Genomic DNA, 18,784 nt, shown 5'->3' with positions numbered 1-18,784 from the left:
ACTTTTCCACGATGTCGTCAACACTGTTGGTAGGATTTTGGTGTTTCAATGCATTAAATACATTTAATATAATAATCTTCTCATTCTGAGACAGCGCACATCTTTTCACGCGTTTAGCAGGTACGTAATCTGATAAGCTCGACATTTTACCCAAACAATATTATATCCACTGGCACAATAGTCACTAAACACAAGTCGAATTTTACTCTACTGCACTAGCACTTCTTCGAATATTCAGCTTTAAGACTGGATTGATCTGTCACAATACACTGGCTCCTGCCCTATGATGTATCTAGTAAAATATACTAATGTACACCCATTACCTGTTAGCATTAGTGTTACCCGATAATTACCTGAAACGAAATATTATCACGCCCATGGCCGGTTCTTATCTCGGGTTTTTATTACTCTCTTTCATTTACAGACAGACTATAACAGCTCAGTTAGAAACTAACACCTGGTGGGATTTGATTTGACATGTTATAGGAATACTATGCGCAATTAACTGCACATTACATGTTCCATGCAGAGAATACACAAAATGATTTTCTACCAGATTAAGAAGTAACTTGTAGTTTGACTTATTTTTGATTCGCCGTTTATTTTGGACCTGGGGTTTAGTTCTGAGTACATGAAATAAATATAAAAATCCTTTCTAGATGCCCTAAATTCGGACTATCACAACTTTCAAAATTCCCGAACAATAGATGTTGCTCCTGTGAAACCCCCATTCCAATCTCACTTCGTACAGATAAAGGTAAACTAAGACCATGCTTTTTTTCGTGCAAAATTAACAGTTTATCTTGAAGGTGCCAAATATAATCGACAAAACCACCCCGTTGAAAGAAGACGGTCGAGGCGTCGGTCAATCCTACCGATATTCTGGACCCAAAAAGCCCCCTTTCACCTACACAGAACTGATAGAGTACGCTCTCAGTGAAAAGGGAGAGCTGACTGTTTCGGGGATCTACCAGTGGATATCGTAAGTACTAATTTTCATTTGACAAATTAATCAATATTGATTGTTTGCTTAAGTACTAATTTTACAAAAGCTGACTGTCTGAAATTGACAACTTCGTTTGTGCACCTTTTGCGAATCTCGATTGCTCTCGAAAACGCCATCTAGTGGTGGTAAATATTGCGGAAGAACAGCGACATCAAAAGGAACAGCGACGGAAAGCGTTTTAATTCACCTTTATATAACCGCTGTATGGCTTTCAAAGAGATCTCTTATTTTATTTTAGTAAAATGTTAGTATGTATGTAAAATCATATTATCAATTGAAATAACTGCTAAAAATATCAAGCGACCCACCCTCTGACCGAATTAAATTGTAGTTAAAAAAGTAGATAAAATGTAAACAAATTTTTAACTGTTAAAAACTATTCTGCGGACAAATGTTCCTACCATCATTGAGTTATAAAGGCAATATCATTCGCTAGGATCATTCGTCAGAAGTGCCATCAGACATATACCGGTTTTGAACTTATTAGTTCTGATATTATGCAATGGATGAGACAAGCGACAAATGATGGCGATTAGATAAACTTTTGATAGCTTTAGTAGATTTTATGGTTTACGATTTTTTTAATAAAAAAATGTGTATAATTTTGTTAAAATTATACAAGGAAATTTTATTTTGACAATAATTTTAATAAAAAATAATTAATTTTGAATAGATTAGTTTGGTTAAGATAATTTCGAACTCCACTATTTTTTAAATTTTGTTAGAATTTGCTTAAAATGACCGTAAAAATTTAAGTGGTCATATTTTGATAACGAAGTGTGGAACTCCTACTGTTCTAGGGCATGGTTTCTAGACCCACATTGAAAACTTTCTTGACGAGGAAATAAAAAATTAATAATTTTTTTGATCAATCAGTACAAACAGGTGTTTTCTTATTTTTCACAATATTTTAATTTTTCTTAAACTTACAGCTTTATGAAGTTTGGAAATTGGAATGTTAACATGAAAATCAAATTTAAATATACCAGGTGTCTCAGTTGTATTGTTCCAATGACATATCTCCATTATTTAAAATAATTTGACATTTGGGGCATCTGATGTATATGCACCTATACTTCTCTAAATTGAGCCTAATATATTTTTTTTCACTTCCGATTTAACCGGAAACGATTAAATGACCCTGTGTTTTTTACTCAAAATTTGAATTCTACAAAAAATTCATTTTTCCGTGAAGTATTACACTTTATATTTAGACTTCAAAACAGATGTGAAATTGCATTTTTAATGTTTCCAAAATTGGGATTGTACAGGGTGTATCTAAATAATACCGAAAAAATGTAAGGGGCTATTCTCTGATGAAAATTAATAGTGGTCTTTAGAATAAAATTTTTTGAAAAAACTATCAACTAATATTTTCTACACAAAATCATAAAATTTGTGAAAGAGTAAGAAACGGTAACAATAAATGACATTAACATTTGTTTCTATGGATTCCATTGCGAAGAACAGGCCACTAGATCTTTTGGCAAAATACACTCGCGTTAAACAGCTCATCTTTTTAAAAATGCATTGCAATACATTTATTTTTTTCTCATAAATTCTTAACTTTTCGAAAAAACTTGAAGAGATCAAAAAGTTAGTAAGTGATTGGGACTTTTTAGACATATTTTTTAAAAGAAAAATAAAATATCGAATAAAAATTGTAAGAAAAATGTCATAGGGGTTGATTATTTCAACCCCTTACAAAAATGCTTCAGGGTTGAAAAAATTTCAAAAAGTGTAGTTTTTTTGACAGATAATGTTCACCAAATTTGGTTTCTTTAACTTGATATACATGGAAGATAAAAAGAAAAACAATTTTTTTTTTAATTTTTGCAGGCGCGTAACTTACTTTTCAAGGGAGTTTTTTTTCAGAAAATAGACCCCTATTAATTTTCATCAGAGATTCGCCCATACATTTTTCGGTGTTATTTAGATACACCCTGTATAAATCAAAGCGATTTACGAAAACTAAAGCAGGCTTCGAAATTATTTGAATAAATTTGATTGTTCACTTTGACAGTCACGAAGTGTTGAATTTGTATTAATAAGCTGCTTCGAAGAAGCAGAATGCGATCGATATCTCTCGTTCTTCTATTCAACGAATCCTAAAATCTGGCTAATTCAAACTTTTCAAAGTTTACCTGCATCAATGACAGAAAACTAGCGTTTCTTGCATGACTATCGAAGATGGCTTTATTAACTCAATATTATGGTCAGATGAAAGACGTTTTCATAATAATGGAACTGCTAATCGACCCAATTGCCATTATTGGCCTGTAGATAATCCTCATTGGATGATCGATGAGTACATTATCGAACCAAATTTTTATAAATCATTACAGAAATCTTGAAAATACAAGTTTTGGAAAGTGTATCTTTGCAACTTTGAAATTTAAATCCAAAATAATGCACAATATGCTTTTCATAATTTTCTATAATCCCAATTTTGGAAACATTTAAAATCACTTCTATTTTGAAGTCTAAATACTGTGTGATACTTCACGAAAAATATTTTTTTTTATAGAATTTAAATTTTAAGGAAAATATACAGGGTGTCATTTAAAATAAAAAAGTTACGGTCGTTTCCAGTTAAACCGGAAATGAAAAAAATTTTACATTGGGCCCAATTTAAAGAAGTTTAAGTATATCAGATGCCCCCAATTTCAAATTTATGGTTTTTTAAGTAATGGAGATATGCTATTGGAACAATACAACTGGTACTTATATCGCTCTGATTTTAACGCAGTAGGAATATGTGGCACGCCCTGAATGTTGACAATTTTGACAGAAAATAAATTCGGTTGTAAGAGGGAAATATAAAATGAGGCCACAATGAATCACGATTCATAATTCCTTAGAATCGTTAAGCTTTTGCGTCTAATTCAAAGAGATTTATAGAAGCTATATTACGTCCCCATTACGGGAAATGTGGAATGGAACGTGCCTTTGATTTTGCGTCGCATCTGCGTGCATAGGCGGGCACATTACAGTGACATACATAAATTAGGCGGTGGGGTCGCCATCGAAAGATGCCACTTGATCCCCGGATGACGTGGTCTTCGGTGCCAGCCGCCGAAGTCGCGGACCTGTGGAAGCGCCGCGATTTATGGAATCGTAAGAATTTTCCCAGGGAATCCGATCTGATGCGGATCACAGTTCCCCACTTTCGGGAGGGTCTAACATAAACAAAACAGAATGTCATCCTTCTTGGTTTACCTTCGTAAAACAGTGTGCTCCCTTTTTTATCATTTCTTCTTGTCAAAAATAAGTTTTAAAGGGTCGTTGCTTTTTTTTATTCCCATTCCAGTTTTTACCATCCAATCTTTGTAAGTATCAGACTATCTCTGACTGTTTTTTTAGAGTATGCATCTTTTATGACGGATTTAAATCTGGAATACGTGTTGGTCAGTCTAATTTAAGAATTAATGGTTTTTATTTCTTGCGTCATATGTGTTAAAATGTCTTTAATTTATTGAAACGAGGAATACGCGATATTGCAACGGTAGTACCACCGCCTCAGGGAATATCAACGACGATATCCGAACCGCTGTCTTCCAGACAAGCAAACGTTCAATAGAACCTCCGATTAACAGGTGCGTTCCCTAAACCGACTTGTGAAAGAGAAGTTATGCGAAAAAACAAGCTGCAGAAGTGCTTGAGCTTGTTAAAAATGATCCTGGTATTAGTACGAGATTACGAGAGGAATTTCTGTGCTTACTGGACAAATTCGGGCGAGAAAACGAATTCATCCCTATCATTACTAACCGATACAAGAGCTTTTCCCCACAGATCCTCCCCAAAGAATTCGTCTTTGTGAATGGCGGAGCAATCATCTGGATACTCTTTCAAGAACCGTTTTCTGTGACGAAGCTATATTTACAAGATTCAGTTCATCAATTTCCACAACAATCATGTGTGGGAAAACCCTCATGCTATTCGAGAAACTCATTTTCAGAGAATATTCTTCGTAAACGTTTGGTCTGGATTAATTAATAATGAAGTAATCGGACCACATTTCTTCGACGTAGATTTGAACAGCGAAATGTACCGAGCTTTTTTGGAAAACGATCTACTAATACGGGACATTTCTCTTCAAATCAGAAGGACGATGTTCTTTTTACATGCTGGTGCTCCGTTCCATTATGGAAAGGGTGTCATTAATTTCCTCATTGCCCAAATGCATGGATAGGTCGTGGTGGTCACTTGGCCATCGCGGTCTCCGGATCTCAACCCCTTGTACTTTTTCATGTGGGGACATGTGAAGACACTTACCAATGCAATGCGAAAGCCTAACTGCAGAGACCAACTCATTGAGAAGATTCGTACAGCGTTGGATGAGGTGAAAAACAATATGGAGAACTACAACTGGGTACGAGAGCTTCGACAGAGGATTGAGTTATGCATTGCACAAGGGAGTGGTCACATTGCGCAGCTTTAATAATTACACTGTCATTACGCTTTTATTTATTTTAGCCTTCTAATCCGAAGGGTGAAAAGTGTTTAGAAGTTGAAGGAAGACATTGTGAATATTTAATAAAATATATTTGACAATTAAAAACCTGTGACAGTTGTCATGTTGATTGTTACTTACTTGTCACGGCCAACCTAAAATGTGCGAAACAAATGGAAACGCCATTTTAGGAAAAAGGAAATGTTTATTCGTAAATGACCCCGCACAAAATTAATGGAAATTGAGTCCCGCTAGATTTGGCTGAAATTGTAATATGTTATAGTTCTCGACATTCTGATGAAAAGTTGTCACGGGCCCAAAGTGATCCTATGGATAGTTTCAGAGATATAAAGGGGGGAAGTGTGTGATTTTGGCTGTAGGACTGAGTAGGCTTCACGAAGTTTCAAGTTGATGCATTCAAATACTGAAGCATGTAATGAATTTTGACCAGTAGGTACAATGCTTTTGGGATCGCTGAACCTGAATTATTGGATAGCTTAGCTATTTAAGGTCACCTGGAGATCAGGTAAAGGTCGTTTCAAGGTCAAACTGAAGAAAAGACTTGTATTGAATTTTGACCAGTGATTGTATTGGTTTTTGGTCTCGCAGTATCTGAATCTGGAGATAGCGTAACCCTAAAGGTCACCTTCAAGTCAATTCAAGGTCATTTCATGATAAAACTAAAGAAAAGGCTTGTACTGAATTTCAACCAGTGCGTATATAAGTTTTTTTTTGGGGGGGGGGACTGAATTTGGGGATAGTTTAGCCCTACAAGGTCACATTTCGGTCAAGTCAATATCATTTCAAAGTCAAAGTAAAGAAAAAGCCTTTCACGAATGTCAACTTGTAAGTAAGTATGCTTTTGAGGTCGCTGAACCTGAATTCGGGGATAGCTTAGCCCTATAAGGTCACCTGCAGGGCTTGAATTGAGATTAAGTCAAATGAAATGACCTTGACTTGATTTTCAGGTGACAACTGCCAAAATCACACACTTCCCCCCTTTATATCTCTGAAACTATCCATAGGATCACTTTGGACCCGTGACAACTTTTCATCAGAATGTCGATAACTATAACATATTACAATTTCAGCCAAATCTAGCGGGACCCAATTTCCATTCATTTTGTTCGGGGTCCTTTAGGTATAGGGAAACTTTAATAAAGTCACACTCAATTTTAGTACAGAATGCGAATACGTTAAAAATTAGGGATTTCCATTTAAAAATTCCGAGTTTTCCACATTTTCTGAACTTCATATTCTGTCATTTTTTGCCATCTTGTATAAAAACTGGAACTTTTTTATGTCAAATCCGATAAATTAGATCTTCCTCTACAAAATTTCCAACTCGAACAAAAAAAATAAACCTGTGTTTCCGGGAAACTAAATTTTGCTAACAGTCTGTATCTGTCAATTTTTGCCTAAAAATCAAAATATCTCGGAAACGGTATGGAGTGTGCTATATGTTTTCAACTCAAAAATAAATGCTCTTTCCAAAAATGCAATAATATACAGGGGGTTCCATTTAAAATAAGAAAGTTGGTATTGACTATTTTAACTTTTTAGGCCCCACGGACCGTATCACACCACCACAATTTCAGAAAAATCCTTCTAGCGGTTTCCCAGATATCCATCAATGGAGTTCGTTGTGAGACGCCCTGTATAGTTGTCATATTGTTGTTAATATGTACGCCTCATAATAAATAACACAACGAAATAGTCTTCCGGAACAATGTTCTCTAACTTTGATTGGTGAACGTTACTAGATGAACATAATTAGCTATAAATGTTCGAGCAATAATAATACAGGATGTCCCGCATAATAACCGACACAGGGCAGGTGCATGTAGGGGTGTCCAAAACATTGTAATTTAACCACACTTACCTATATACAAAGTTGCACCCCTGAGGAGTTATTAGCCCCCAAAGTGGGGCCTTTTTCGAAAAAAATTAATATCTCTGCAACACTTTACCGTAGAAGAACCAAATAGAACCAAATTTGGTACATGATTTAGGTTTATTACTGGTCTTCTTTGACCATGATTTAAAGTTAATTGCAGCACTATAAGATGTTCATTGGGGATGACTCACCCCTAAAATTGTACCGAACTTTTTTTTCATTGACCGAATTGAAAAATAATAATATTAATTCACAGCAGAATTTAATTTTAAAAATTTGTTTACTCTTGTTAAATTTTAAAAAACCGTATTAACTGAAACAAGATTTTAACAGTGTTTATTAGAAAATAATCGAAAAGTCAGTAGTAGACAATGAATTTTTCTTTCAAACATGTCAGTTAGTAATAAAATTATTTTATTTCAACTATTGCCTCTGATGTTGAAAAATTATCAATTATTATTTTTATTATTTATTTGTGATTTTTACTTAATACAATATTCCCTTATTTAAAAACTACCTAAGTACTTGTTTTCTTTTTGTAGGAGAGAGAGGTAGGAGAGAAGTGAAGTAAAATTAATTTGGCCAAATGTCAAATTTGAAAGATAAAGCCTACACTGTTAAAATCATGTGTCAGTTAATACGGTTTTTCTTGAAAACCATGAAGTTTTCTAAAATTTAGTAAGAGTAAAAAAAATTTAAAATTAAATTCTGCTGTGAATTAATACATTTTATTTTTCAATTCGGTCAATGAAAAAAAAGTTCGGTACAATTTTAGTTGTGAGTCATCGCCAATTAACACCTTGAAGTGCTTCAATTAACTTTAAATCATAGTCAAAGAAGACCAGTAATAAACCTAAATTATGTACCAAATTTGGTTCTTCTGCGTTAAAGTGTTGCAGAGATATTAATTTCTTCGAAATTTAAGGCCCCACTTTGGGGGCTAATAACTCCCCAGGAGTGCAACTTTGTATACAGGGTGGTCCAGATTTTAATAGACAAATTTCGGGAAACTACTAAACAACAAAAATTAACAACACTTTGCTCTATGAACATAGGCGCAGAAAGCCACCGTTCATGAGATACAGGGCGTTGAAATTATCAAAAATAAAACAATTTTCTTAAATATCTGGAAAACCGCTTCATCAAATTTATCCAAATGTGGTATAAATTTTTTTCGAATATTTTTCCTAGTTCTGTATGCACACAGTCCAAATTCAAAAACCAGTGGCGGAGAAACAATGATTTCGTTTCCTTATTTAAAGTATAACTTTTATGCCACTGAATTAATTGGTAAAGGTAAATTTGGTTAAATTGCAATATTTTGGACACCCCTACATGCACCTGTCCTGTGTCGGTTCTTATGCGGGACACTCTGTATAATAAGAACATTTAAAAGCACATATTTGGACGGTTTTTCTCCAAATATAGTTTAACAAGAAATCAATCGCATAAAAACAGACAAATACTTTTCAGACGTATTTTTAAAGTAAGCAAAATGGGATTTACTCCGACCCCTGACGTCAGCCCCGAGCCCCGACCCGATGTTTACCCAACACAAAAATTTATTCCTGCGGCGAATTAACCAGCAAATTCGCAGAGATCAAACCGGAGCCGTGAACGTTCCCCGAGACCGTCGATATCCCGTACCAGGCACTGCCCGTCCCCAAGACTTGCAGGACACACGTAGAGGGGCCTCGGCGAAAACTCCTCGACCCCTGCGTTCACCTGTCGGACCGCGCGGGGGCGGTTTCTTCGCCCACCCCTCCCCGGATGTGATCCCGTTTTTGACAATTAGCGTGTCTAAACGTTCGACGCGCTCCAATGCCCCTGCCACTGCCGCTGATACGTCGGTTCCCATCATTATTTTAATGTGCGATGGTGTAATTGTCGTCGGTTGGCAGCTGCGGTCGTATAGTCCGTTCCGAAGTACCGTGGACCAGCCAGTACTGAATATTACCACGTGTCCTTTTGTGGAACTGTTTTCATAGGCGCCGGGACCTTAAAATTGCTGTTGGCGCAAATTGCAAAAAAAATCACTCAAATAGTAATATACAGGGTGTCCGACGAATAGGTCAAACTTTACCGCTAGCTTCTACGACGAAAATCAATGGTGAAAAATCATATACAATGTTGCTCATAAACGCTTAGTTTTCGAGATGCAGGGCGTTGAAGTTGAAAAAATATAACATTTTCTTTAATATCTTTGGACTACTTCGTATCCGCGGGTTTTTTTGGGATGAGAAATTCGAATTTATTGACGATTTCGTTGTATGTTCTAGAGGGCACCACAGGCGATCATTAGGACATGTTTACACTGTCAAAACTTTTTATGGGCTGGAAAAATCATTTGACCAAACTTTTCTGCTTAAAAAAGGTATATCTTGAAATGGAAATCCGGTAATTATTAGAAAAACGGTAAAAAGCTGTTACATTTCCATGTCAATAAATGCCTTGATTTCGTCAGTCTCGTTCGATAGTGACGTCACTACGTACTCGTATTCACAACTTGCCACATTCACATACCTTCTGACAATATATAAATTTGCCAGCAGAGCATTCAGTTGATATGTGAAGTGTTCAGTCATTTGATATAAACTTGTGACGTCATATAGTAGTTTAAATGTCTTGCTGTCATCGGTGATATATACAGAATGTCCACGGATTGAGTTTACAAGAGGACAAATGGACCAAAAAGTGAAATATACGAAAAAAAGGCATTCTTGATAAAAGTTTTTTCTTGTTATGAATGAAAATATGAATCACCATTATGAAATTCAACTTTGTTGTACAGGATGAGTCAAGAATACAAAAATGTTATTTTGAGTAAGTTTGTTATTTATCAAGAATGCCTTTTTTTCCTATATTTCACTTTTTGGTCCATTTGCCCTCTTGTAAACTCAATCCGCGGACATACTGTATACATACTAATTAGCAGTTTCACTCCGTTGTTGGAACTGATCTCATTTTTCCGTTTTTGGTGTGCTTGGATGGAGAAGCGCTGATCAGGGCCGTAATAAGAATTTTTTTTACTTGTGCAGAAAAGCATATTATATAAATAATAAACGTGTTCACCATATAATTTTTAAAAATATTACAATTATTAATTTGAAGAATTGATTATTGTTTTACTACTAGGGTCAGTTGGGGTAACTGTAAACGATTCTAATAAAATCAACTTTGATAAAGTCTAAAATATGAAGTTTAACAGTTGTGAAGATAATCTTAATACTGGATATTCTTTGGAACACCTTCTAGAATGCCTTAAACGTGTAACGTAACATTGTTAACCGTTGCCGAAAAAAAGGGTGTTTACAATTACCCATGAAAAAAAAAATATAGAAATATTGCGCAAATGTAAACTAACCATTTATCGTTCTATAAATTCTAAATGATTTTCCTATTCTAGCCTATTCTATAGCTCGAGCTATAAGGCAATTCGCAAGGTCGTTTCTACATCTATTGGGATTGCAAGACGGCGTCCTGCAAACTCATAGGCTTCATGGTATTTTTTCTTCGTTTAATCCTTTGATATATAACGGCAATATGAATATTGTAAGTCTCCCTGTAAATTTTATTGATATTCTGTACATCATTAACAGCATTAATAAGATCCAATTCGCTGTATCTTTCAATGTTCGGTCGTTTCTTCTGATAATCTCGCACCATTATGTTTCTGAGAGTATATAGAAACGCGTTTACAATTACCCCTTAAATGCTTTTACAATTACCCCGTTTCAAATTTTTAAGGGGGCAATTGTAAACGTACATCTACTATGAATTTGTGAAGCCTAACCTAAAAAAGTAACGTGATTTCACATTGTTCATTCAATAATGAACGCTACTATATAAATAAATTGCCTTATCTTTATCAAAATCTGATTTATGCACATTTAAAAAGCAAAAGCAAATTCTGCTTAACAAACTTTTGAGTCGTATCGCCGAAAAATAACTGCCACAAGCAGAAAACCAACACAATGAAATCGTTATTGCTGTACTATAACAAAACATAAATCCACATGTCACGAATGCCGTTGTACGTCGTTGCTACCAGCCAAATTCAAAAGTTATGAAGCTTGTTTACAATTGCCCATGTTCACGATTACCCCAACTGACCCTACTACGATCTCAAATGAAAGGTCTTTCTTAATATCTCTAATAAATTTCAAGCTTTTATTATTTTAGATCTTATCTTTGACATATTATTTAACTTTATTAATCGAAAATGATATACTTGTAAATGTAATTGCGACTCCTGCTAGATTTAATAAAAAATATTGTATCACGTTTCACCACCAAGAATGGTCTTGACTATGTCCTCTTCAAATTTGGTTAGTGCATCTCTCTCGGATTTGAAAATTCAATACCTAGGTACGTTTTTAGTCACAATAATTGAATAATTCCAAATATTTCGAATTTTCACCACCAAGGACGGCGCTGACAACATTTTTAACAGTATGGCGATGTTTCGCATTGTATATCCTGTCCAAATTTGGTTAGTGCATCTCTCTCGGCTTCGAAAATGCAATACCTATGTACAGGCCCGATCTGGTTCTTTCAGGGGTTGTCGGGAAAAATCGAAATCTGGGCCTATTTGGTTTTGTCTGTTATTAGGATGCATATCGACTCTCCCAAGGAAAACTGTCGTATCTTAAATTTGGTTATACAAGAGCTAAATCGTTCTTCTTTAACAAAGCAACTGTTGTTTAGATCTTAATTAATTATTGATGATCTAAATAAAATAGTTTAGGATAAGAAAAAAATGGATTTTGAATGAGTTACTACAGTTTTCGTCGACAAAATTTTTTATTGAGAAACAACTTGCTACACTAATAAGGTACAGAAAAATTAATATTTTTTAAATTTTCTATTATTAGATAAAAAAATATTTGTTAATAATCAATAATGACATAAAAGGAAAATTTATTACGATTCAGAGTCAGAGTCATCTTCTTGGTCAATATTCCTTTCTTCCTGGTGGTCAGTCTTACTAGCAGGCCGAAGGGTGTTGTAAAATCCTTGATACATCGATGGTATCAAATTAGCCTTACACAGACCCCAAATACCGCTTAATTTTTTACGATTAATTGGCAGCAAACCTTGATACAATTTTGGAAATTGATATTCTTCGCGTTTGCGTGTGTTTTTTGTTTGTAAGTCCAGTTCTTTATGATTTTCTCCAAAATTATACACAAAAAATACTTTATTGGGAGACTTTGGACCTCAGTGGATTTCTCTGATTTTGCTGATTTTTACAGCCTCTCCAGTAATATCTTTTTTCCAGTTTTGTTTCTTTACCATTGGTTTAAAAGTTACAAAATCTTCTTGAGACATTTCTTTTACTTTGTACTGTGGGGCAGTAACTTTGGCCAGTTTTATTAGACTAATCCACTGATCAATAGTGTATATAACAGAGTGACGTTTTTTTGCAACTTTAATCACAGCATGCATGCTGTCATTTTCATTCTGTGTGTGGCCAATTTCAAGAAAACGGTGTGTTATTTCCAAATCCAAAGTCATTGATGCATAAGCAAACATCGCAAAAACAAAACGATTACGATTTTGACCACCGCAATTGTTGGAATAAAGAATAACCTTTCGTATGCCATTTTCTTTAATACTTTTTAAAAAAATCCATAAACAACTTCCAATTTCATCCGGTCCTCTCTTCGATATTTGCTCATGCCATCATAGCAATAGCCTTGATTACGGTCTAAATCACAAATTGTAAATTTGTATGTTGCGATTTTACTTTTATAATAAAAATCGCTGTCTTCTGACTTGGCCGTTACTAACACCTTCTGCAAATCAAAGCATGCTGTTATTAGAGATTTATCATTTTTCGACAATTCTTTATCAATGTCTTTCAGATTTCGAACCGCGATTTTCTTTAGATTATTATTATTATAATCATCATTTTTTCTGTTCTCTTCTCAGGATCTGTATTCTTGTAGGCAGTACACACGGAATCTTTTTTTGGCTTAAAGAAAGCTATATTAAATTTCGAATTCTCTCGTTTTTCCTCCAGGCCCGCGGCTTATAGATAAAGGAGTTATTAGTTTAAAGGGCTTACGGTTTGGAATATATATTTATTTCTCTCTTTCCTGTAGGTACACTGTTTATAGGGGTATAGGGCAAAATAATAAAATTTATGTTATTTTTTTGACCTGGGAAAATCCCATTTCTACAAAAGATTCAATTTTCATTTTTACATTCTTCTTTTTTCTTTTCAATTTACGGTGGCTATATCTCAAGGATTTACAAAAAATTTTCTTATACTTTTGGCGCCTCGTTAGTCGTTTGGGGGCCTATCTTCCAAAATAAGTTGGGTTTTGCCGACTTCCCGACCTGGCCAGACCGGGCCTGCCTATGTATGTTTTCAGCCACGATAATTGGATAATTCCAAATATTTCCAATTTTCACCACCAAGGATGGCGGTGACAACATTTTTAAGAGTAAGGAGATGTTTCGCATTGTTTTAGCTATGTTCTGTCCAAATTTGGTTAGTGCATCTCTTTCGTTTTAGAAATTTCAAACCTATTACGTTTTCAGCCTCGAAAATTGAATAATTCTAAATATTTCGATTTTCACCTCCAAGAATGGAAAAAATCCTTTAGTGGAACAAGGATAATATCCTGTATTTTATTATGCAGCGACGATGGTATAATGACGACTTGCAAGGTGTATCCACCGCGAATAAACAAATTAATCCACCGCAACCCCAATAAACGAATCACCCCGCGTACGACCGGCCGTGAAATTTGAATACGGGGAAAGACAAAACTATTACGGTAATTGCCCGGCTATTATCACGTCGTGTGTACGGTCGCGGATCGGTGATTTCAGGTGTACCGCGACGGTTGCAGTGGGAGAATGATTGAGTATCTATATAGAAAAAATATTCGAATGGATATCATTAGATTAAAAATCTTTGAGAAAAAAATTAAAAAAAACATGCATCGGCCGGGAATCGAACCCGGGCCGCCCGCGTGGCAGGCGAGCATTCTACCACTGAACCACCGATGCTGATGACAAAAGAAGTCTTTGACACGATAGACATAGCCCAAGTTACCTAATTTTTGTATTTAAGACGTTTGCGAACGATCTAAAGTTGAATTAGGGTTGTTAATTTACGTTTAGTTTCTATAAGGAGATTTTAACACATCTTTAGAAACAACCAAAACTATATATTTTTAGTAAAAAACATGAATTTCGTTAGCAATATACCAATGAGTATTCTGTAAATTCGATTAGGTGTTTTGGTATTATAGTTGTTACGATCTCAATTGGAATGCATAAAAACATTTAACTCATAAATTCTACGGAATCCATAGACGTCCAGAAAAATTTTGCCCTGTCTCGTCTAGATATACTATATTCCGAGCTATATTACCATATAATTACCATACGATTGTCAAGTTTTTTATGTTTAAAGTCATAAAATCGCATTGTAATAAAGCATGTCGTAAAATATCTAAAGATTTATAATTATAATCTGGATAATCGCTTGATTTATCTCGAATCATGTTTAAAGTAGGAACTTTATTTTCTTTATACATATTATAAATTGTGCGTCGCATTACATCTGGTAAAATCGGCAATTTTCTTTAATTTTCTATTTTTCCGTTTCCTCTTTGTACCGTGATTAATCCTTTTTTAATTACGCGATAAATTGTCGTTTTTGATATCTTAGTTAATTCGTTAATCCGTTTCCTAACTTTTTTATCACATTGTTCACTATTTTCAATTTTCAAACATTCATATATATTTAATATAATACGTTGACTTTGTACATGTAAATCTTTGTTTTTAAACTCTGAATTTGTTTAGATGCTTTCGACAAAAACCGGTTCCAGTATTTTGGGATTTTCTCGTGTTATTTCGTTGTCCTCCGCTTCAAAGAGTCTCCAGAGAGCCTCACTAAATTACTAGTTAATTACATATAACATTTATTTTAATAACTACTATTACCTATTACTGGTTACGATATGAACAAATAATATCAACTAATAAATAATATCAACTAATAATAATACACGGTAAGTGAACCCGTGTACCATACAAAGAAATTATTTACGATCTAGTGGACCAGTACAGGTTTGCTTTGATGACCAGCGCGAGTGTAAATTACGAGACACATCATGGTCAAAGCATAGGAAGGAATTTCAGGAGAAGTGCATACGGTCCTGTGCTTTAAGATTTACAGGTTCCAATTGACATCGTAACAACTATACCAATTAAATTTCTAAGAAAAAAGATCTCTTGCAATTTTGTTTTCTGAAGTAAATCGAAAATAACTCTAAAACTGTTCGTTAGGAACAGTTTATGAGAATGAGAACATAAGACATATTGAAAATTATATTTACAATAAGATCCACTTCTTATTTGTGGAAAGGCGAAATGGGCGGTGACATTAGACGTCTTCATTATAGCCATCTTTCTCTATCGCACGGATTTCTATGACTTACTTTATCATTCTCACGTAACGGCCGATGAACCATGGGGACTTTCCGGCCCTGTATATCCGGAGAAGATGCGGCGCCGTTGCGGCATTAGAGTTACACGCACAGTGCCTCGCCAGATGTGTATAGTAGGAATAAAATTGAAATTAAAAACCTCGACATCAAAAGAACCGACGTTAAAGTCGACCCGGTGTATATTCGGATATTACTGCAAATGACTTCTGTTTTAATCGCATCATACTTGGAGCAGTGTTGAGATGTTATTTAATACGTAGATTACGTAGATAGTTTTACTAAGATTTTCTTCCTAGGTCTGACCATGAAAATTAAAAGAATATTATGCCTGACCTATTAGAGCAAAAAAACACATTATCCTAATTTTTTATTTGCTTTCACAGCGACCATTTCCCGTTTTACAAACAAAACGACGACAGGTGGAAGAACTCAGTCAGGCACAACTTGTCCATCAACCCCCATTTCCGAAAAGGGGGCAAAGCCGTTCAGGGGGCCGGTCACCTTTGGACTATCGCCCAGAGGGATGACAAGAAATCTTGGCAGATCGTAAGTGTTTAGAAAAGTCTGAGATTTATATTTCTTTGTAACTCACGTAAACTTTTAGAAACAACGAATGAATCAGTTCATCCAAGGCGCTCATAAGGATGCGAAGTCACGCGAGCAAGAGGCATTCGATAAGGAGCTTCAGGCGGCCACCGAGAGCATTTTGGGCGAAATTGACGGCCACCATAAGGTTAGTAAAGTATTTAGTTGGTGCTATTGTGCTCAGATTTTCTCGTTTTTTTTTTCAGAATGAGGTAGAAGCGCTGCCTAGAAGGAACAACAATATCGAAGTCGAGTACATAAATCTAGGGGAGGCTCCTAATGGCTTAGAAGGTAAGGTCACTATGTCACTATAAGTAAAAAATCATTTGTTTGATGAGAATGTTTAACGTTGATTGAAAGTATTTATTAAAAGATCTGACGCAAAGTCAAAATAAGGTTTCAGATACACAAATAATACATAGTGTCTTAATATTTCGTATGCATGAAACTACCACGTTCTTTGGATGAAAATAAGGCGATTTAGCTAAACGTACCTCTGTCCGAAGTTTAGATACTAGATGGCGCCCAAGTTTGCGAAAAATAGTTAATTTTTCTCCAAATAATCCTGCTAAAACAGATTTTAATATTCCTGCACCAAACAAATAAATATTTACAGAAGACCTTATAGCTTCAGTTCTTATTTTATCATAAATGGAGGACTCTTCAAATTTTTTTCTCTTGTATTTTCACATCACGTATGCAGAATATTAGGACACCCTGTATAGTTCAGTCAACGATGACGATTAGCTCCATTTTATTAACAGTTTTCTTTTGTTTTGCAAACCCAATAGAAACATTAGGTACGTTGAGGTCATAATATCCGTAGGTGTTAGATAAAGATCTATCAAGCTATTTTCTTTGGAATAAAAAAAAGAGTTTTGCACAAACTTTTTTAATATTATCACCTTACTGTTCCAAATAAGATACCTAACAGATCTGCTGCTTCAATTTCTTGTCAAAAAATCAATAAACAGTATAACAGGCTATCATAGAGCGCGCTAAGTGGTTTTTAAATCGTTAAAGAATCGAGCAAGGCATTTTATAACTACTCTACGTGACGTCACGCGCTTAGCGGTTTGGCCTTATTTTAAAAACAGCTTTGTGCACCTTAGGAATTGCCTTCTGCTTTAATTTGTCAATATTAAAGAAAACACATTTAATAAGAAGAAAACAGGATCAAAAAATATATTTTTGTTTGTGAGAAATCTATGGTTATTCATAACTTTAACATTTTCGTAGATTTCCTTTCTCCGCCGGTCTCCAAACAGGAAATCGTGAACGAGTGCGGCCTGGGCAGCGACTTTTTCATCACGGACATAAATCCGAACGCCCTAGGCTTAAATCTGGCCGAGGCAGAGGCCATCACCGAGGACGGCATCTACGAAGACATGACCTTTGAGTATTATGAACTAAAAGAGTAATAAACTTTTATAAAATGTACTTTGACGCAGAAAGGCTCGGTTTTTCAGTATCTAATAAATTGGTTCTTTTAATTTTTAAGAGGTGCGTACAGAAAGTTTAAACACTTGTATATTTCCTAGCTTACTAAGTTTTTTAGATACTTTTAATTGATGAGAATTAAATTTTTAAAATAGCACCAAGTTATTTATCCGAAAAGTGTGTTTTCAGGAAAGTATTACTATTTTAATTTGGCGCAGGTTAGTTTCGGGGCTTTTTAAAGGTAGACCTAAATTTTTAACGTAACTTTTAAGTGTACTTATCAGGTCCAGGGTGCTCGGTAAGTACCGGACGACACCGTATCTACTCCGTCCATACTTGTAGTTCTAAGGGTATTGATAACTTAATATTTTTATACAGTCATGACACTGGTGATTGCTAGTAACGTGTGTAATCAATTTCTAGTCCATTGTATCGTAAATTAATTATAGAATAAATCGTTTTTCCTTGACTTGTTTTTTTCCTCAATTTCCCTCTTACAGCTGGATTTCGATTTTTAGGGAAAAAAATCCTAAAATTCTCTTCTGATAATTCTCTTTGCCAACATTATCGAGATATATCGGATGTACCAAAATTCTTGCAAAATATTTGAACTTTGCACAATTTGTGCGGTAGTGTTGCCAACGAAAAAAAAAAGACGGCGTGGCAACTGACACTTCAGGGTTATTAAAAATGGAGCGCTGCACGAAAGAACAACGCGTTTTCATTATTTAGCAATATTTTGAAAATAATGAAGGTTTGGTAGCTACAGGTCGCTATCTTCGAACAAAATTTCTTTGGAATAGTGATTTAACATCAATCGTGAAGAGGTTAATTGAAAAATTCAGGGAGACTGGATCAATTAGTGATCTTAAACATTCTGGCCGTCCTGCAACAAGTTCAACACAAAACATCGAAGCAGTTGGTGAGAG

At 35.0% G+C, this 18,784-nt stretch overlaps 1 protein-coding gene and 1 non-coding gene across 2 annotated transcripts in view; one reads left to right on the top strand and one right to left on the bottom strand.

Moving 5' to 3' along the window:
- LOC108904461 overlaps positions 1–17,836 on the top strand; it is a 21,246-nt gene extending 3,410 nt beyond the window's left edge. Inside the window, exons 3-8 of the mRNA XM_018707035.1 lie at positions 660–757; positions 810–982; positions 16,214–16,376; positions 16,435–16,563; positions 16,622–16,706; positions 17,655–17,836. Coding sequence (XP_018562551.1) covers positions 660–757; positions 810–982; positions 16,214–16,376; positions 16,435–16,563; positions 16,622–16,706; positions 17,655–17,836 — 830 coding nt within the window. The remainder of the gene's footprint in view (positions 1–659; positions 758–809; positions 983–16,213; positions 16,377–16,434; positions 16,564–16,621; positions 16,707–17,654) is intronic.
- Positions 14,309–14,379, bottom strand: Trnag-gcc. Its single transcript has one exon. It is a non-coding gene; the product is annotated as a tRNA-Gly (tRNA).
- Positions 17,837–18,784: the final 948 nt, after the last annotated feature.

The sequence above is a fragment of the Anoplophora glabripennis genome, unplaced genomic scaffold (assembly GCF_000390285.2).
Source record: "Anoplophora glabripennis isolate ALB-LARVAE unplaced genomic scaffold, Agla_2.0 scaffold84, whole genome shotgun sequence".
NCBI lineage: Eukaryota > Metazoa > Arthropoda > Insecta > Coleoptera > Cerambycidae > Anoplophora > Anoplophora glabripennis.
The sequence above is the reverse complement of the archived record's forward strand: the minus strand, read 5'-3'. Positions and strand labels throughout refer to the sequence as shown.